The sequence below is a fragment of the Filicampus tigris genome, chromosome 7 (genome assembly GCF_054856515.1).
Source record: "Filicampus tigris isolate MCC_2025a chromosome 7, RoL_Ftig_1.0, whole genome shotgun sequence".
NCBI lineage: Eukaryota > Metazoa > Chordata > Actinopteri > Syngnathiformes > Syngnathidae > Filicampus > Filicampus tigris.
Genome location: NC_141223.1, coordinates 1,735,311 through 1,755,718, shown reverse-complemented (window position 1 = coordinate 1,755,718; position 20,408 = coordinate 1,735,311). Strand labels below are relative to the sequence as shown.

The window sequence follows — 20,408 nt, the reverse complement described above, 5'->3', positions numbered from 1 at the left end:
GAGCCCATAACACCAAAGAAACCCAATCTCCAAAAAAAGCGATCCAAATTCTTAAATAATTAAAAAGGAAAAATGATGAACATAAAATATCACATTTTAAGAGTTACAAATATGATACCAGATATAATAGAATATCATGTATGATACATCCATACGCAAAGCACAAACATGAGTTTTATATATATTTTCCATGAAAAAAAATAGAACTTTATTCCCTGAAGAATACTATGTTATTTTCTCTAAATATGTATAACATTTTATTCTCATACCTTTGTGTGTGCGTGTTTCGTGTTTTTTCATATTGTGTAGCTTACACTGGCTCCATCTAGGAGTAAAGTAAATCCATTTTAGTTGAAGTCAATCCATAACAATTCGCACACACTATTAGTAGTGTGCGGTGGTGCGGTGTGCGTGCGCCCCCTAGTGGATCCGCAGCTGCCAACACACTCTCGGGCTAGCATCTGTGCTTCGTTGTTTGCTTACATTCGCCGGAAGAAGCTGCACGTGTCAACTTGGGGCGGTGAGTCTTTGGTGACCCGCGGTCCATTTCACAAAGCATGTTCATCAAATTCTGAGTCTAATCCTTAAATCTGAATGTTTCTACTCTGAGATAGGAAACTGTGTGTTTCCTGTTCCAGAACACCTGATTTGAATCAGTTTACTCAATTCGGAACACTTCAACTTGGTTAAGTTAGTTAAACGCGTGCGCCACATCTATGAAAAGACAGCACGAATGGAGCCCCGATTAAAAGCATTGTTGAAAACGAACATGACATGGACTCCCTGGACTTTTTGTGTCCTGTCGTGATCAAAATTTTGAATTCGTCTGTTTTTAAATGAGTTTTTTTTTTTTAATACACTGATTGTTTTTCTTTGTCACATCAACATTTTCTGTCATTTGTTGCTAGGCAGAAGGCTAATCACAACCGTGTAGGTGTGTGTGTGTGTGTGTGTATATATATAAATATATATATATATATATATATATATATATATATATATATAAACCCAGTGTGTGCACGTTTCTGGACTGATTCAAAACATTCCAACTTTGAAATGTTAAACTCATTCAGGAGATCTTGTTGACGTTACATCACATTCCACAAATGTTTTCTGTAAAATTGCCAAATTTAGAGATATTTGCCTATTCACTTCTGTACATCTTTATCATATGAGCAAATTTCCCACGTTTTCACAGTAAAATTCCTGAATTAAGAAATGTTTTACATACTCAAACTCCTTCCACATTTCTCGACAGATTCAAACGTTACATTCCAAGTTTGAGTCTCATTTTGCAAATGTCAACAAACCCATTGCACAGCTTTTCAGTTCAACATCAGCTCCCAGTATTCAAAGGCAATTTGTACAGAAATTGCATTCTCTAGTATTGTATTGTTGTTTTGATATGTGTCTTTGTTTTTCCAGGCTGTGAAGCGCGCCCAGAGGAGGAAACACTTGACTGCACATATTGTTATGGAGAGAGGGCCTCTGGTATTGTCTGTGAAATGTATCCTTGTTTTTCTTCTTGGGCATAGGCTCTTGTGTTCAATTCCTCACTGGGCCTTTTCCTCATTGCAAAGAAACTTTCCAAATACGTCTATTCATTTGACTCATTTGCTAGCTTGTGCATTTAATATTAGCGTTAACGCGACCGAGACAACTTGACATGCGTTAACAGTCAAAGATAACAGAGAGAATCGGGTCGCATTTCCAAATAAAATGTTTTTCAGCCTCAGATAATAAATAGATTCGGAAGGACTGCGCCTTTTTGTGTGGCCCCCCGCGGCCCGGTCCAAATTGGCCTGCGGCCTGGTACCGGTCCGCGGCCCGCTGGTTGGGGACCCCTGATCTGTCTGTCTGCCTACCACAACTGATGTAAATGTAAAAACTTTGATACAGTAAAAGGAACAAAACACAAGAAAATAAAATTGTAATATTGAGACTAATCCTATCGGGTTTCAAAGGAGCTTCATAGACTGCCAAACGGATCATGTGGCCAGGTGGTTGGTCAACAGCAGGTTGACCACAATCCCAGCAGCCAGAATAAAGATCATGAGAAGGACAAGAAGACCCCGACGCAGGATTAAGTTCCCTTGGTCTGCAGCGCTCACTTCCGCCGCCGCCTCCTCCTCTTCCTCCTCCTCCTCCTCCTCCTCCTGCGTCTCCTTCTCCTTGGTGAGCAACAGCTCAAGTGCATCACTTTGATGCTGCGAGTCTACTGTTGGGGGGGAGCGATAACTAAGTCAAAAACAATGTCTTTTATGGATGCTTTATTTCAATTTTTATTTGAAATAGATTTTTGTGTTTCTTTTGGGGATGTTTTTCTTTGTATTTTACTCTTGTGTTTGACATGCTTAATGTTTAATTGATAGATATTAAGAAGCGTCTTTTTGCATCTTACCTGAATTCCTGCTAACTCCAGCTCTGATCTGAGCCTGGGAAGCAAGAAATAAATGAATAACAATGAGAGGAAAAAGATTACTGTGGTGGTGGTGGTGGTGCCTTGAAATACCTCTGCCATAGTGTACAATTCTTGAAAAAAAGAGGCTTCAATCTATTTATAACCGTTGGAAGTTGAAGTGTCCCGCCAAGCTAAACATAAAACAGACTAGCGAGAGGCTGCGATGATGCGCAGCCAATCGGCTCACGGGATAAATCCACTTGTGCTCTCGTTGCCGGGAACCAATCACGCGCTTTTGATGAGTGTACAAAGCCTCCGAGTCTTTCTGCAAAATGGCTGTATTTTTCATTTTTATTTTTTGATGAGTACTTTTTGAAAACCCGCAATGCACTGAGACCGCGAAACTCGAACCGCAAAGTGGCGAGGGGTTACTGGAATGCGGAGGAAAAAAAATGGGCACATGCATGGCTGTCGGGTGTCACGCGAAGTGGCAAAAGCGTCAAGCTCCACAGATTTCCCCGTGTGTAAGGAAAAAAAACTAAGGGGGGGAAAACACTCAGAGAAGCAAAATACGGGCCGAGAAAGTGCGTCGCCAGGACAGTTGGAAACCAAATGCCAACTCCTATCTGTGTGAAGTTTTTATTCTCTCTGACGTAATGAATAAAAATGAATAGAAAAAGAATAGGTGTTGGTTTAGCGACGCCACCACATCACATAACCCCCTCGTGTGATGCTTTGCAGCAGTCTTTTTGATGTCTGTCCACCTATAAAGGAAGCGACGATTAGTTCAGCCGTTTCATAAAGGGTGTGTTGTGATTCTTACTGGCTCAACGTTCCGTTTGAGTAAACAAAGCTCAGGCGGGGCACTCCAGTCTTTCGAACAGATTTCGTTAATGTCATTTTGAGAAAGATTGAAAATAATGGTCTGAGTAGTAAGACAATTTTGAAATTTACAGTGCTCAAAAAGCCCAGTTCAATTTGGATTATTTGTAAAGTGCTTGTACCGCAAATGTACTTGTTTTGTGGTCACTCATAAGAATACTATAAACAATCACTATTGGTTCTTGGTCTTCCCGAATAAAATCAAACCAGAAAAAGGTTTGCGGGCATTGATCTTCTGCTGCCCACGGCCCGTTATGACCCGCTCATTTGTTCTAATCGGGCAAAATAAGAAAAACCAGCGGCAAGATCGCCTTCCAGTCCATATGTATGGCAGTTTTCATGATGAAATTCTGATTATTTAGGGAACAGTAAAAAAAAATTAAAAAGGCACACCGGTAAGGTGTGTACTGTCGAATCGTGTGCATCATGCAGGCTGGGCTGCAAGATGGCGCCGGTCGAGCGAGTTGGCCAAGCTCTTTTTAGATATGGTGCTGTCTTATACTGCCCCCAGTTGGCCAAGGCACATACACCTGAGGGGGCAACTGTTTACATTCTATTTAATTATGTTACTACTGTGTTTTTATAATGCAACATTAGTGTACCATTTTTTCTTCAGAAAAAAAAATACTTTTTTTATAATATTTTTTTGTCGTAGTCTGGAATGGACTAATGGCATTTGCACTCATTTTCAATGGAGAGAAATGATTTGAGATGCAGCTGTTTTGAGTTATGGGCGTGGTCACGCAACTAATTTAACTCGTATTTCAAAGCACCATTGTTGATCAAATTTGCAGACAATTGATTACCTCAAGTGTAACTTGCTCCCAGTTTATCCTTGCCAAGTAGACAGCCATGAAGCAGCACTGAAGCAACAACGAGCAACAGAAACCTGTCCACAGACCTGCAAACAAGTCGTTAAAGACAGAGAGTGAAGTTTGTCAAAATAATCCAAAACATATGAAGAGGACGTACCCTTGATTCCTAATTTGGCTGCAAACATCAGCGGCACTCCGACAGGTAGACACACCCCATAATAACCCAGTATGGTGCAGAGTGCTCCGACTTTTTGCTTCCCTATTCCTCTGACAATCCCTCCTGCGGCCGCCTGTGAAAACACACTCAACAATGCCGCTAAATCATAATTTAATATTTAAATAAGTTAAACATGCTTACCACAGTTGCATCCATCAGGATGAACGGAGTGTAAAACATCACAACCTCAGCGACCTTTAGCTGTATTTGTCTGTTGGAAACACAAGCTGTTAGAAACACAAGGACAATGACAACATATGACAATCAAAATATTAATGACATTAGATATAAAGAGAATGAGTAGAAATAACCCAGAAAAAAAGTCATGAATGGACATACAGGTGCACACTGTACTTATCATATAATTAATGTGATGACTCTTCTTGCTGGTTATTTATAATAACCACCCACTTGCACAATGATAGAAACAATCCACACATTTGTAGTAGAGCTGTGGTTATGAAATGGGGATGGGGATATGAAACCCACATGAAATGCGCTATGTAAATAAAGTTGTATTGCATTGTAAAAAACGTATGATTGTAAAACTTTTGTATGCGCTTTGGAGGTAATACCGTATTCCTCCACAAGGTGGCGCATATCTCTAAAACATGGTTAAGGAGTCACGTCTTGTCAGCACCGTGATCAAACAAAGCAATCTCCCGTGAAAATCAGATAAAACAATGATTAATTCGCTCATATCCGAATTTAGTGAGTTGCTTGCTTTTTAGGACAACAAAGTGTACATGTATATTGACGTGAGGAGCTGTTTTCCATCGAATAAGCCCTTGAGCTCCGGCAAGCAAGCCCTCATGTTTGCTACGAGGCTAGACCTCTACGCTAATGTGCTATAATAAGATGTTTTATCTTATCTATGTCTTGGTAAAGAAATCTGTCAAAACCCACCAGAGTCTTATAAGTGCTGAACTCTGTTTCGCTATGTTGTGTCATATTTTACTGTGATAAAATGAGTAGAAGGGGATGCTAATTGTTGATTAGCAAGATGATAACGACAATCGTGGCTAACCGCTATGCTAGCACATACATTACATGTACTAAACTGGTTACTTCTTTGGATGCTAATTGTGAAGGTAGGTAAGCTGAAGTGCTATTATTGATGTTACCTCAATCGCTTTGGTTATATAACATCTAAAAATGTTCACTGCTCATTGAAAGTGATTCATTTCAATTATTAAAATACCGAACGTGAAATGCTTTACTCCAATTTTGTCTACCAAATCATTTTATATATTGTATTGTCTGTGATGGTTAAATTGTACATGATAGATACTTTAAGTAATAGAAATATACATTGAGTAATACAAGAAATTTGATTTTAGGATATATGACCAACATAATTGATTCATAGTGATTATATATTTCTGCACGATATGTTGATTGCTTTCTTTGGATTATAATTGATCTTGGATTAACCTTGAGTAGCTAATCAGCAAGCCAAAACCAAGGACAAAGACCGTGGACAGCACTGTGGCGTGGCCAGCCATGGCATCTGCCCTGAGTAAGTCAAACTTCACATTTATCCTTCTCATTGACACAGATAAGAGGGAGGGGAAAAAAATCTTATTTTGCAGCATTGGTTCTCCTGAGAATGTCTTCCATATGAGAGTAAAATTGGTACCGCATGAAATCTTGAATCGAATCGAGCCTTAGTGAATTAAATCGAATTGATTTTGGAAATCTGAATCGATACCCAGCCCAAATTTGAAGGCATGGTAACGGTTAAAATAATCAAGTCTACTGGAGATAAAAGCATGGATAAGATCCTCCTGGTCAGCTTTGAACACGCAACCCTTCAATGATGTTTTTCAGATGGTAAAAGGCTGTGTTAGTGATTGAAAAAGTCTACGCCGCACTCCGTAAATGTACCGTATGTGTCAGCCTACAATTAATGCGATAGCTCCTCTTGCTAGCTATTCATAACCATCACTGTGCACAATAAAAATAAACAAGAAAACAGTGGGTATAAAAAGTCGGTACACGCCTGTTTAAATGCCAGGTTTTTGTGACTTCAAAAATTGGATCAAGCTTTATCGTTTCAAACTTTTCCCACCGTGAATGTGGCCTTCAACCTGTCCGACTAAGTTGATGACTCCGATTAACCCCACATAAATTTCAGGCTGGATGACTTGCAGGAACCTGTTAGAGCTGCTTAGTTGCTGAACTTTATCAGCATAAATGTTAAATGCTATTTGAACTTAGTAAAGTAGCTGCTAGTAACTGTTATTTTGTCCCATGTGTTTTGCTGTGTTGCCTCTTGTGTAACGTTTGTGCTTTTGTGACATTTTGTATTTTGAAACATACATAATGCATTGTATTTAGCATAATTACAGACTTCCTAAGTTTTGAGTGGTGTTTGTATGAAAAAAATAGAGGGACCTTGATCATCTCTTTAGTGTATGATTCAAATCTTACAAAGTTTCTTCAAGTTCGTATTTGATTGAACCCCAGAAATGGCCAACATGACTTGGTAACTTCAAACTAAAATAACTAAAATTAGACTTTCTTTCAGTCTTTCTGGAACTTTTTTTGTGGTGTCTCCTCATGATACCAAATTTCCTTCTGCCAACTGTGCCGACTTGATGTGACTGTTCGGGCATGACTTCCGGAGACTTCTCCTTGAGACTTTACTTTTTTACTTTGTCAAACATAAACTCAGCAATTCAAATACAACTAGTGGTGTTTTTTTTATGTAGTTGGGTGGTTACATTTTATATGCACAAAGTGCTTTGCAAGCATGAAGTGCACAGAGTCTGGGGACAGAATTTGAATGACCATGTAACAGAACGGCAACCACAACCTCTTCATCGAACGTGACAAAAATAATCATGAAAAGTATGGTGTGATCGACTTACCCTAAGTATGGTTTAAGTTGCCCTTTTGAGACCATTCAAACATGGTATATAGTTGAGATTTTGCACTTTTGACAGAAGTTTGAATGGAAACTCTGCGAGGCTTCCTTGCAAAGCCGACAAACCGCACTCGGCAGCTTTGGATTTTGGAAAGATGCGCGGCAAAGCGGCTGCGTAGATGTGGCGCGCTCCGCGAGAGCGACAAATTGGCCAACTCGTCACATTTTTGCTCTTGTTTTTTTTTTTTTTTGGGGGGGAGGGGGGATTTTATATATATATATATATATATATATATATATATATATATATATATATATATATATATATATATATATATATATATATATATATATATATTTTTTTTTTTTTTTCTATTAAATTCTCTTGAAAACTTCTTGGGCGGCACACCCAAGTATTAACATGATGTGGGAAAGTCTGGGCAGTGCCTGAATAGAGTGACTAAATTTCGCTCTATCCATGTTTGTAAGTGAACCAAACAAGTGAGCACAGCTGCCAAGGGCAATCACAAATGAATATTTACAAGAATAAGTAAGCCAAGATCAACATATCGCAGGGAAAGCTGCATGCGTGTAACCAAAGCGTTATCATATTCAATAAGAAGAGTCATTAATTATGTACTCACTCGTCATACGTGAAGATTAAAGCAATGTGATGCCTCAGGCTGCCAACAATTACCGCCAAGCAAACAGAGACTGACACTGTGGGGAAAGGTGGAAAGTTCAATCCGTTTGGCGCCACTCCAATACACACTGTAGTGTATGTACATACAAGTCATAGCCACCCTCCCAAAGTTCAAAAACACAACTTAAAGAAATGAGAAAACAAATCATAAAAAGGAGAACAGTATTGCTTAATTTGAGCGAAATCATCTGCTAATAGAGCAGGCAATGTTGTCTACGTAAGGTTTATGAAAACAAGTACACAAAGCTACCCTTATGAACACGGATGTTTTAAAACCAATGTATCTATAGCAAAGAAGTAGATCTGTACTCATACAAGAAAAACTGCTTGAATCGATCATAGCTTAGTGCAATAATGCAGTCAGCCCCTTAATTTAAGCTAAACTTGCAGTAATAAAAGCTCGCTAACAAAAATTGCCCCTTTGAGAAAAGAGATCCGACAAAGAACAAAGCATATTTTGCCTTGACATGCTGAATCTTTAGAAAGTCGTTTTTGCAGTAGCATCTCATATGGCGTCTTAGGAAGAAAATATCCATACCCGCCACCAGTGCATCCCATTGATTCGAAATCCGACACGCATGTTCATCCTGACAGGATGCACGAGAATTGGCAAGAGTAAAATTAAGAGAGTAATGTAGCACTTTTTGGTACTGTATGTAGTAGCCTGGTTGGCCCAAGAAATGCAGAGACAGAAGAAGCAGCGTTTGCAGTCAGACTAACTTGCGCAGAACATGCACAGTTTTGCAGACAACTTGGCCAGCTGGGAGTCTCCAGCTCCCAGAGCGTTTCCCACTCTTATGGATCCTGCCACGCTGGTGCCCAGAGGAAGCTGACAGAAAAGCACAACAGTACATTAGTCATCCCTCACTGTCGATATCTGACATAAAGTTGAGTTCAAATCACCATGTAAGCAAAGTTTGAGAGTTCATAGACGACTGACTGAGCTCCAAGTTCTACCTCACTTACGAGACCTGTCCAGACGGGGGGGAAATGGATTTCATTTTGCTGCTGACCAAATTTAGCCTGCCAAAATATGGTGGTTGACAATACCTGCTAGTAAAATGGCAATCTCAAAGGACCACCACTCCACGCACATCATGACCATGCCAGGGAGAGCCAAGTGGATGAATGAGCCCCAGTCCTGTAGGCAGTCTTTGGACCAACCTGCAGACAAGTACTTCAAAAGCTTGATTTGGATTCATATCAAAAGATTTCATCCCTCCGTGCTGCGAGCTCTACTGTCCTACTCTGGTCTTCGACTCAGACTTTGTTTTCTGCTGTACATTCTCAAAATTACTCTGTTAAAAGTAACTCGAATTGACTCAGCCTGTTGGGGGAAGATTTTGATCCAGGAGGAGTAAAAACCTCCCATACTGATGAGTTTAGGATCTATAACGTCTTCACCCAGTCTGCTGCGTCAAAATAATTCATCCAAAATGGGTCAAAGTAACCCGATTCACTCAAAATCCACAGCTACCCAGTGAGTGGATTGAGGAAAATGACCCAGTGTTTTTTTTCTGTTTGTTTTTTTCTTGTCAGATGACTCTATATGAAATTTCTTCTCAGCCTTCAACAAGTGTTGATTGGAAGTCATACAATCACCCTCCTGAAAGAACGCCTGGTGGATATCAATGACTTGACATCTCCACCACAGCATGTTGCACTCACCTCCCCAGGTGACCTTGTGAAGACCTTTCCACAAGATGAAAACGAAGAGAATGCCAGCCATGGAAAACCGTGTCACGGTATTGGCAAGAGCAGAACCTCTGCCAAGGACATTTAAATTAGGGGATTTAAATTTGCAGAAATGAGTCGAGCGTCAACATTAGGAATGAACGAGCAATGTCAACTTTGAAGAAACACCGACACGTTTCTGACAACAGTCTATGGCAAACAAGACGGTTGGGCGAGATTGGACTTAAGTGGCTTTCTGGGTTGTATGGTGAGTGATCAACCTTTGCCATCATGCTCCGCTCACACGCTATGACAAAAACTCTTCACGCCTTGCAATTTAGCCTCATCCAACTGTCTCGTACTATGTATACAAGGTTCAAATTTGCTCGGGATTGGACAAAAACTGTTTGCTTTTAAAGGATCCCTGGACATTGACAGCATGAGTGCATAACTCTAACATTGTTTCGAGCCAAAGTGACTTCCCGGATCTGGAATTATAAAATTGTCTACTCACAATTGACATTTACCAAAATGTCATAGTGATGAGTGACATTGGCTTCGTGGGCTGGACCAGTTTTTCCAGTCACAACAAAACATTTCTAAACTGAATATTGTTAGTAACAAGGAAGGAGAAGCGAAGCAGTTTCAGTGCTCAATACTTACACAACTCCCATGTTTAATGCAAAGAGAAGGACGTAGTTTATGAGGGCGTTGATGAGATTGGCCACAACGCCTGTGATCACTTGTGGCCAGACGATCCCCTGAAATAGAAGATCAAGATGTTTTGAGAGGTTTACAGTATATTGGGACGCCAGTTCAGACTGAGCACAAGTTACCTGGTTTTGCAAGTATCTCGACTGCAGTTCATACATGAATGTAACCTGTAAACAAAGATATCTACATTTAACGGAACACAAAAAACAGAAGAGTACTACTTCTGGGCACCATGTTACTACAGAAGTTTCTTGACAAGAATTTATGGGTCTCAAAAGCCAGAAAAAAACAAGGACACATTGGAGGGACGGCCTTTAGAATTTTTGGATGAAGATCCTGTACTGAATCTCTTTTCCAGAATTATCATTATTCAGGATTCAGTCATCGTTTCTGTGACCTCTGCGAATACTCACAGGAAGTGCTGGCATGAAGATCTTCACGTACAAGTGCGTCAACCTGAGGAGGAGACGATGACCACAAAAGTGACAGACACCGTTTTTAAAAAGCTGAACATAAAGGAAGAAGAAGAAGAAGAAGAAACGCCGCCGTCCGCTGACCTTGCCACCTCCGGTTTCTGTCCCAAAACCAGCAGAATGGACTTGGTGTTGATGAGCAAGGCCCAGCATGGGAAACACGTCAGGAGGAGGATGAGGATTGCTTTCTGCAGGATCACCCCGACTCTCAGGAGATTGCGGGCACCGTATGTCTGACACACAATTCTATTTTTAATACTTTCAACAGTGGGCAACTATTCACTGTTGTCTTCTTTGACCACAAGTCTCGACATCATGGTTGTGCACCAGTCACTATAGTGGACGGCTATACCCAAAGCTTCCCCCCCCCCCCCCCCCCCCCCCCCCCCGAGTCAAATGACTCCCGTCGACTCAAGTCGCAGACAATATGACTTGCGACTTGCTTGGCTCTAAAACTTGCGTAAGACTCGACTTGACTTTGACTCGGCATTCATGACACTCAACATGATGTTGACTTGACCTCCATGGCTTCATTCTGTGTACATTAGAAAACCTTTTTTTTTTTTTAATTTACTCTGCCTCTTGTTTCTCAAAGAAAAGTAATTTTTTTGTGTTGACCTGTTGACCTGACAACCAGTAAGCTACGCTATGATGAGACGAGTGCTAAGTCTGACTTGATGAACAAGACACGTAGGACTGTCCAAAGGTGAATACATTTGGATCGAAGGATTATCTTTTTGATGAAATCGGGATAAAGACAATAGCAACATGCAAGGTTTGCATCTAATCTGCTAAGAGACTTGACCTCTAGGACGTTTACCTTCATCTGTCAGATGCAGGTTAAGATAGCTGTGTGAACTGTTGAGTGTGAACCAAGACAGCTAGATTAGCTTGACATTCTAGCTCCCCTACTGCTGGCCAAATATGAACTAAAATTCACGTCGGTTAAGCATTTAGTTGGGAAGACGATAGATTAAACACCATGGAGTTAGTTAGTTAGTAATCTTGAAACTATACCAGCGTAACCATAGACATGGATACAAAAATAGACTCCACTTGAGTTACTTTATCCGGTTGAGTGTCTGTCATATTTGATTTGGCGTGGCCCTCCTAAACTAATATAGGTGAACTTTGCTGAGCGTCATCAAGCGAACTCCTACAAAGTGTACACAATGAATGCCTCTGATTCACCCATCGACACACACTAATATATTTGGGAAACAGATTTTGCGCCGTAAAAATCTTGTGTAGTTTTAAATGTGATGATAACGGTACGTTTAATATCGTTTATCATCACAGTAACAGTGTTGGATACATTGCTCGACGTCAACGCATGCAAATGTTAGTAAAACCAAAAAAAAAACGTGCATTTTTCGAAAAAATACAAGTATATATGAATTTCTTTCAAAGCCTTTTGTTGTTTGCGTCATTTTGTAAATGTGTCATGTCATGTCATTTTCGACACCGCTTATCCTGCACAGGGTCGCGGGAGCCTATGCCAGCTTACTTTGGGCGAAAGGCGGACTATGCCGTCAACCCGGTCGCCAGCCAGTCACAAGGCACACGGAGACGAACAACCGTACACACCGTCACTGTGCGGGAACTGATTCGATGCTGCCCGCACACAAGTCAGGTGAGTGTACCGCTACACTACCAGAGGCGTGGATGTACCGGTAAATGTCAAAAGATGTCATTGTCAATTTATTTTTTGGTATTACGATCAAAAAAAACATCATATCACTCCCAACATATTTTGTGCCGAACAAGCTCATATAACTTGACTTAAGACTTGCTAGAGATTTGGTGGCGATTCGACTTGTTTGATTTCCCACAGTAACTTGAAACGTGAAAAAACCACCTCTGGCAAATACACTGCTACACATTGGTGTATATATCCGTCAATTCCTTCAATATAGGAGACCAAAGCGGGTGGCACAGACAGTAGATGTCAGTCGATGGAATTGCAGTGACTGACGCACAACCTTGGCATCAAGGCTCTCGCAAATGGATGGAGGAGAGTTCTCATACCTGAGAAATCAAAGTATCACACGCTGATGACAGCCCGACACCGATAGATATGCCTGTGACATTCACAATCTGTGGATGAAATGAGATCATGTCCATTCACGATGTGCAGGTCAGTGGCATAACATGACACTTACAGCTGTGGCCAGAGCGACCGCATCCAGCTCCACCCTTCCCAAATGGCCGCAGAACGCAGCGCTGACAAAAGTCACAGAGATCACCAGGAGCTGGGTCAGACTCTGCGTAACGGATGAAAGTTGTTAGGCTTGTAAACCTCAGTTTGGGTTTCGAGCAAGGGTTAAGGTGTTAAACAAGGCTAGGGGAGATTTGGGTTTTCAGCCTGGGTGCCTGGTTTCAAACCTGAGTTAAAGTTGTAAGTTAGGGTTACGGTTTTAAACATGGAATGAGGTTACGTCATGTGTTCGAGCTAGGTTAGTTTTTTTTGTTTAAGTTAAAGGGCCGGTATGATGCTATTTTAAACTTTCCACAGTTAAAGCGGAAGTCAACCCAAACATGTTTTTTTCAAAAATATGTTCCCAGCAGGCCCACTAGTTGAAACACGGCATTCTGATAAATATTGCGTTTGTGGAATAAGTGTTAATCCACTCGTTCTTAGCCATCTCTGGGGGCGGCCATTTTGTCTTCTGTCGACTGAAAATGACATCGCAACTGCTGACAACGACCAATCGCGGCTGACCTGTTTTCTGAATCTGAGCCGTGATTGGTCATGGTGAGCAGTTGGGATGTCATTTTCAGTCGACAGAAGACAAAATGGCCGCCCCCAGTGATGGCTAAAAACGAGTGCATTTTGCTGCTTAACCCATTAAGAGAAAGAAAGACGCAACGGCGCTCTCAGCTCTAGTGGTAGAAACGCGGTTATGCGCTCCCGTCCTTAATGGGTTAATTTATATTCCACAAACGCAAAATTAATCAGAATGCCGTGTTCCAACTATTGGGCCTGCTGGGAACATATGCTTGAAAAAAATGTGTCTGGGTTGACTTCCGCTTTAACTTTCGGTATGATTACATATTACTTTTGGCACAATGGCGATCTAATTTCTTATGAAACATGAGTTATTTTGGTGGCTATTTTTCCAAGAGTAAAGTGGCATCCTTTATACAGCATTGATGTACTATCCATCCATGCTCATGATCATGTGTGTAACAAGTAAGTTTTTTTTTTTTTTTCTACCACAAAATACATCTGACATATCGTGCTTGACATCGAAGCAAAGGTTAGTGCATTAAGGCTAATATTATGTCATCGTTTAGCTTTAGCTAGCGGTTTGATTTACTTACAGCTCTGGCCTCTCCAGCCGATTTGATTGTGGTAAAAAATGTTCAATGTTTAATCTCGCAGCCAATCCACTTTTGTACTGGCCAAGGTTCGCCATGCAGTCCTCTTAGGAATGACGATCACAGACAAACAGCCGCTGAATGGTCTGCCACCTCGGCCGAGATGACCGCTCATAGCGCCGCTTTCCCGGATCCGCTTGTCGGGGTGTTTAGTCTGCAGGGGCGGTATAAGATTGAGGAGCCAATCGCTTTCTTGAATTGGGCATTGGTGTTTTGAAAGCAGGAATGCTCAAGAGTTGGGTGGAAGGGAAGAAAGCACCACTTTGAGGGTTTTTGGTGAGGAATTAGTATTTGAACCCATTAAGGCCTAAAGCGCCTGGCGAAGCGTCTCTCAAGAACCTAAGGTCGACTTTGGAATCAACCTCTAAAAACTGACGTTTTCCCAGAAATTCAACACTTCCAAAATAATTAATATCTCAGCCCCTGTAGCAGATAGAAACATCATTGCAAAAGAATTTGAGAGCTTAGACGTGGCTTTCACACAGGACTGAGTTTGTTATTTTTCACTGTTTGAATCAAAAATGTAAAAATAAAGTGTCAGCGGAAGAGAAGCACTAGTTTTCATTTTTTTAAAAATCGAGTGGTAATTACCATCCTCTATTCTGTTACAAAGTCGTCGATATCGTCATTGTTTATAAACATATGTCTTAACTATATATCACGTTCGACTGGTTCCCCTGGTTCAAAGTCGACAAGCGCGTCGTCTTTTTCACTGCCATTACTTATTTCAGAGCTCCCGCGATTGTCTGCATCCGCCATTACTGCCCCCCAAAATTCCGGACATCCTCCAAGGGCATACGATCTGCATGCTGTGCTGCGCCCAGTGCCCACAGAGAGCTTTCCGGAGCAGGTAACGGATTTTGCGTGTTACTGTGAAATAGCTCTGCGAACGTTAGCTACATAATGCACAAAGTTGAAACACAACACGGCGTAACTTTGACTGCAAACCGCTGCTTCGAGAAATGAAACATAACGATGCAGGTTAATACGTCGAACACAACAGCAATTTCAGTAAAACCGGGGGATATTAGTTAGTAAGATAGACTAAGGATACTCCAGCTTTCTGCTTTCTCTCGTCTTCCAGTAGTACTCCTGAGTGAATTCGCTTAAGGTGTTCATTCATGACTGATGTGCTGCTGCGGTCAAGCTATCACGCTCTCGTTTATCCGTGGTCAAGCTATCCGCTCCTACGTTTTTGAGTGCGCGCGTATTCCAAAGCTTACGGTAAATGCTTTCCCGCATGTCGCAACTGTGCACAAAATACAGTGCACAATGCATCACGTTCGAACTGCCATAAAAAACATTACTCCAATAGGTAGAAAATCATTCCAGTGGATTCTTCTTCCAGGTGGCCCATTCTATCAGCATACGAAGTTTGGACTGATTTTACTGTACAGTTTTTTAATAAATTAGACGCAAAGTCTGCACAAAACACAGTACAAACAGTACAAAAATCAGCATTTCCCTCACGTTTGGACTACCATAAAAAACATTCCTCCAATAAGTAGAAAATCATTCCAGTGGATTCTTCTTCCTGAAAATGAATACTATCATCATGTCAAGTTCAATCAAGTAAAATCAGTCCAAAAGGTTTCTATCGACAATCTGAGTTCCAAGCCTGGGTCAGAGTTTTCAACAAGGAATAGGGTTTGAAATTATGTTTTTATGCCAAGGCTTTGGCTTCAAATCAGGATTCCAAGTGAGGATTAGGGTTTCAAAATAGGGTTTCAAACCATTGTAAAGGTTTGAAACAAGGATTAGGGTTGAAATTATGGTTACATACCAGGGGGTCGGGTGTCAAGTTAAGGTTTCAAGCGTTAGGAGGTTAGGAGCTGAAAGTTGGGTTAAGAGCCGGTGGTAGGGTTTGAAATAAAGGTTTCAAGCTAAGTATAGGGTTTCAAACAAAAGCCGTTATTTGTAATTAGGGTCTCAAGACCGGGTTAGAGTTTCAAAGTATGATTTCAAGCCAACTTTAGGGTTTCAATTTATTGTATCAAATTAATAAGGAGTTTCAAGTTAGGGTGTCAGGCCTGGATAGGATTTCAAAGTGCGGTTTAAAGCCATCGTTTGAAGGTTTAACGAGGGTTAGGGTTGAAGTGTTTGAACGAGGGTTAGGATATAAAACTAGGGTGTTTGAAATTAGAATTTCAAGGCTGGTTTAATTTTCATTGCTGGGTGTGTCTTTTCCAGTACATTACATTGTGATTGATTTACTAGCGCTTATTGTCATGGTTTGTAATTATAAATATCAGTGGTTACTTACCGCAGGCACAGCCAACACTGACAGGTTTTTGAGTTCAGCCCCGAAGCCGACGGGAAGTAATGGGCATATTCTCCGCGGAAAACAAGCTCTTCTCCAGGACCACGACGGCGATGAAGAGCTTTCCATCATCATTTGCACCAAAAAAAAAGGCTAGTCTACCTTTCGTCCGGCAAAAGAGAATGCACCAAGTTATCAGTCAGTGATGCCAAACTATAGAGATCAAGAAAAAATAATCATCTTTTTTTTTTTGCGAGCATCGAGTGAGAAGTTAGTCCGTGGGCAAACTAGCTATCTAAATTGGCGATGTGTGGAGGAATCAGAATCGAGCAATGAAGAACTAAACTGCTCAAGTACGTTGAGCAAACTCCGCCTAAAGCCCTGATATGGGCTGCCATCTTGTTCCCAAATCAGCAGGTACAGTACTCAACTTCCTTATTGCTATCTGCATTTTGCCAGGAGATGGAGCCAGTGTACTTTTTTAAAAAACCCTTTGCATTTAAGTGCTGCTTATACTTCAATTTGTTTGCAAGCAAGTTATTTCAATGTATACCTCGAAACTGATGTCTCCGAGCATACTAAGTTATTGCAATGAAAATAATTATAATTAATTAAAAAATATATTATTGTATCATAGTATTGTACAACGTTAGTCCAGTGGCCCTTATACTATTGTTACTAAATGAGTTAAAAAAAAAAAAAAGCCAATTTACTTGCTAATAGATTGTGTGTTTTTCTCTCGTTTTCTGAAAATGTTCAAATATATGAATTGTTGACAGTGTTCAACTATGCTATTAGAGTTGCGTTACATATAATATTTTTTAAATGAACTCAGATTTAAAAAACATACAATTTTGGAGATTTAAAATAAAACAAGAATGCAAATACATCTAATTTGCGCATCCTACTCCTCATCCTATGATTCTTGTATCAGTAGCTAAATATATGTATATTAGGTTGCGATATTAAAATTAAATAAAAAATCAATACTGGAAATGGAAAAATAGAAAGCAGAAAATAATCACGTAGTGACGGGAGTAATTCAAATGAAGGCAATACATGTACACACATGTTTATATGCTTGAATCTAATTTATATTTTTTTTCCTCTCCTTAAATTAATATAAATATAATATTAAATGTAAAAAGAAATTAAGTGAAAATAATCACTTTCTTTGTGCGCTTAGTACCAGCGGTACAGGTAATTTAAAATCATATAAATATATAAAATAAGCAGTTTGCATAATGGATGGATAAATCTAAAAATCAAATTTACATTATATTATTTAACAAATTATTGTCTCCTTAAATTAATAAAAACATTAAATAAAATGTTATTTAAAAAACATGAGAAACAGTAAAGACAAAATAGAAATAACATATTACATTAAATGACTAAAAATATCAAAGAAACAGAAAAATTAGGGGTGGGGTAAAAAAAAAAAATCACATTTTCAACTTTGCTGTTAATTGTCATAATACGTTAAAGGTTTGAATGATAGTAGATGACACACTTTGCTAGTGTGTTTCTGTGTGTGTTTCTATTGTCAAGAAGGGTACCACACATGGGGATCCTACACCATTGGCAATGAAGCCAGGGGGGAAAAAGCCACATGTTGCATGTCCTCCACATGGCACCATGTCAGGTTGAAGTACGACTTGAAAGAAACTTTAGGTGAAGTCAAATATTTTCAGCTCACTGAATGCAAAGAAAGAGCCTCTGTCATCCCTCCAGCTGCTGAGTGTAAGCAATCAGGACACCGTACACAAACCTTTTTGTATGAACCTGATGCTCTCACACAGGGGCCACATTGTCCACCTGTGCAACTGCTGCACCGAATCCTTGGAATGTGATTTTTAACCTCTCCGTCAGTCGCTAATTAAGCGCGCCGTCCCACTGGATGGGTGACAATAGGTTAGTAATTAGAAGCATGGCAGACCTCCGCCATCACCCCCTCCCCCCCAACAAAAAATTCTGTAGAAGTGGCTCAAGTACTCACATATTCTACTTAAGTACAGATTTAAAAAAAAAAACTGGGAAAAATAGAAGTACTCATTCAACTCCTTTACAAAAATAAAAGAGCACAGACTCTGTACTTAAGTACAGAAAGAGAAAAGTCAAATCAGATGTTTTGTGTGTATATATATATATAATACCCATTTTATGACTTTGAACAATGAAAAAAAAAAAAAACTTCACGGCACACATGCGTTACAAAATCTAATATAAAATAGTACAAAATAACATGTTATGTATTTGCCGCAAATTTTTCTTGGACCTGACAATATCAAACAATAAAATAACGATAAATAAGGCCAAGGATCGGGTATATTGTATCTTGCTTCGCCAAATCTGTTGCGTCTTCATTAGTGGCCCCAGGTTCATGTTCCTCCAGGTCGCTGCTGGCCTTGTTTTTTTTTACTGCCTTATGACCCCAATCAATCAAACAATCAAGATCTCAACCATGGTTGACTTTACCACTCTCTATGAGTGTCATGTTTTTTCACTTCCTGTCATCATTTGCAGTGGTTGAAGAAAAATAAGCCTATTTTGACAAAGTAAAGACCGGAAAGTATAGATATTGCATCTTGTTTTCAAATGTAAGGAGTACAAGTGAAAAATAAAAATGGCACAAAAAGAAATACTCAAGTAAGGTACAAATAAATGAAAAAGCTGCTCAGTGTAGTAATGAAGTATTTGTACTTTGTAGGTTCCCACCACTGACTTTAAGTGTGACTCTTGAATTATTCCGTGAAAGGCTCATTTATGCTACCCTGGACGTAGCTGACTAATGCAGGCAAAACAATGGTCATTTTGCGCAAGGTCTAAAAAAAAAAAAAAAAATAGATGACACACGGAATAGGAGTGTCCTCCCATCAGTGTTTCACTCACTCTGTAGTTACAGGATTATAGCCACACACGGAAGACAAGAAGTCCTAAAATTAACCATCAAGCATGTCTTCCTATGAAATTGAGAAATGCTCACCCAGTCCCTTGGACTCTTTAACGTTGTTCAGAAAAATAAACTATTTTTAGGGGTGTTATTTGAAATGAAACATTTTTAGAATTGACTTGGTAGGTTACATAATGCACCAGAAAGTTTCTTCTTACTGTCCGATCGATGTAATTTTAAAATAATTTGCACACACAATATAATTATTTCAGATTGATTAAAAAAAGGAACAACTGAAATAAAAATGTAAATTGATCTAGCCGTGATTTTTCTTGTGTATCAAATTGATTTTTTTAAATTTAGAAAAATCTCAATTTAGAGATACATGTTTTTTGTCTGACAGCAATGACCGGGAAGATTACCGTGCTAGTTGGTCTTGGATTGCTTTTCTTCTTGGGCTTTTGAGATCTTTGAACTTGTCTCGTTGTTGGTAATAAAATTTGTATTTTTTATCACAACTGTACTGTTAACCAATTTCTTAGTAGCTTTAACTCATCAGTGTGTGTCGTTTTTTCCAATTGTTGGATCAAAATCTTCCCCCAGTGTACTGGGTCAAGTCCTCAACCCAATGTGATGGGTGTAAATAAATAAATGGATGTGAATAGGAAAATTGCACAGAGAATATCTGTAATAATGTAATCACGATTGATTCTTAACAAAATTCCATTGATCGAGTGTTCAATAGTCATTGTTTTCTGGTCATATAATACATTTGTGTGGCCCCTTGTTAGCGTAAAGAAAAGTAAATAGGGCATAGTTGTGACTGACCCCCCCGCAGTTAGTTTCATACTTGAATTGCTCTTCGCCTTGGACATTGTGAGTTTATTCGTCTTTTCACATAATTCCCAGAATTGATCGATCCAACAAATCTATTCAAAACACTTTTTTTCTTTGTTTCTAATGAAAAAAAATTGCGTCATGCTATAAACTGTAAAATTACAATAATTCTGCTCTCTGTAATTTAAAAAGAAAATCCACTTCCTCTTCAAACTGCACAGAATGTGAGTCATTATAAAGCTTCAAATCCAAACTAAAAATATACAGTAACTTGAGCTAACACAATCGC

The 20,408-nt window shown here is 39.7% G+C and overlaps 2 protein-coding genes across 10 annotated transcripts in view; one reads left to right on the top strand and one right to left on the bottom strand.

Moving 5' to 3' along the window:
- LOC147144340 (multidrug and toxin extrusion protein 1-like) overlaps window positions 1–13,275 on the top strand; it is a 32,725-nt gene extending 19,450 nt beyond the window's left edge. For 3 of the 8 annotated variants that reach the window (XM_086035278.1, XM_086035277.1, XM_086035273.1), the window contains one exon: window positions 1,426–1,946. In XM_086035278.1, the coding sequence (XP_085891404.1) occupies window positions 1,426–1,665 (240 nt within the window). In that variant the 3' untranslated portion in view covers window positions 1,666–1,946. The other 5 variants (XR_015087425.1, XM_086035276.1, XM_086035275.1 and 2 more) reach the window with 5 other exon arrangements.
- Window positions 77–16,812, bottom strand: slc47a3 (solute carrier family 47 member 3). Of its 2 annotated transcripts, none has more exons than XM_086035285.1 (17): window positions 16,393–16,812; window positions 14,073–14,283; window positions 12,777–13,012; window positions 10,833–10,981; window positions 10,689–10,731; window positions 10,398–10,442; window positions 10,225–10,322; window positions 9,556–9,653; window positions 8,938–9,051; window positions 8,791–8,858; window positions 8,608–8,716; window positions 7,829–7,904; window positions 4,457–4,526; window positions 4,256–4,388; window positions 4,090–4,184; window positions 2,402–2,435; window positions 77–2,218 (listed from the first exon to the last, which is right to left on the bottom strand). In XM_086035285.1, the coding sequence occupies exons 3-17, from the start codon at window positions 12,870–12,872 to the stop codon at window positions 1,989–1,991; spliced, it is 1,458 nt and encodes a 485-aa protein (XP_085891411.1). In that variant the 5' UTR covers window positions 12,873–13,012; window positions 14,073–14,283; window positions 16,393–16,812; the 3' UTR covers window positions 77–1,988. The 2 variants fall into 2 exon arrangements, with proteins under 2 accessions (XP_085891411.1, XP_085891410.1); XM_086035284.1 differs by lacking the exon at window positions 14,073–14,283 and having other exon boundaries at window positions 12,777–12,845; window positions 12,911–13,012.
- Between the last annotated feature and the right edge of the window lie 3,596 nt (window positions 16,813–20,408).

Excerpts from the sequence above, each read along its gene's own strand:
- slc47a3 (XM_086035284.1), bottom strand. The coding sequence starts at position 16,524 with ATGATGATGGAAAGCTCTTCATCGCCGTCGTGGTCCTGGAGAAGAGCT. Across the intron at positions 7,905-8,607 it reads ACTGTGCATGTTCTGCGCAA|TGTCAGTCTCTGTTTGCTTG; the intron begins GTTAGTCTGACT and ends CTTTCCCCACAG. Across the intron at positions 2,219-2,401 it reads TGGAGTTAGCAGGAATTCAG|TAGACTCGCAGCATCAAAGT; the intron begins GTAAGATGCAAA and ends CCCCCCCAACAG.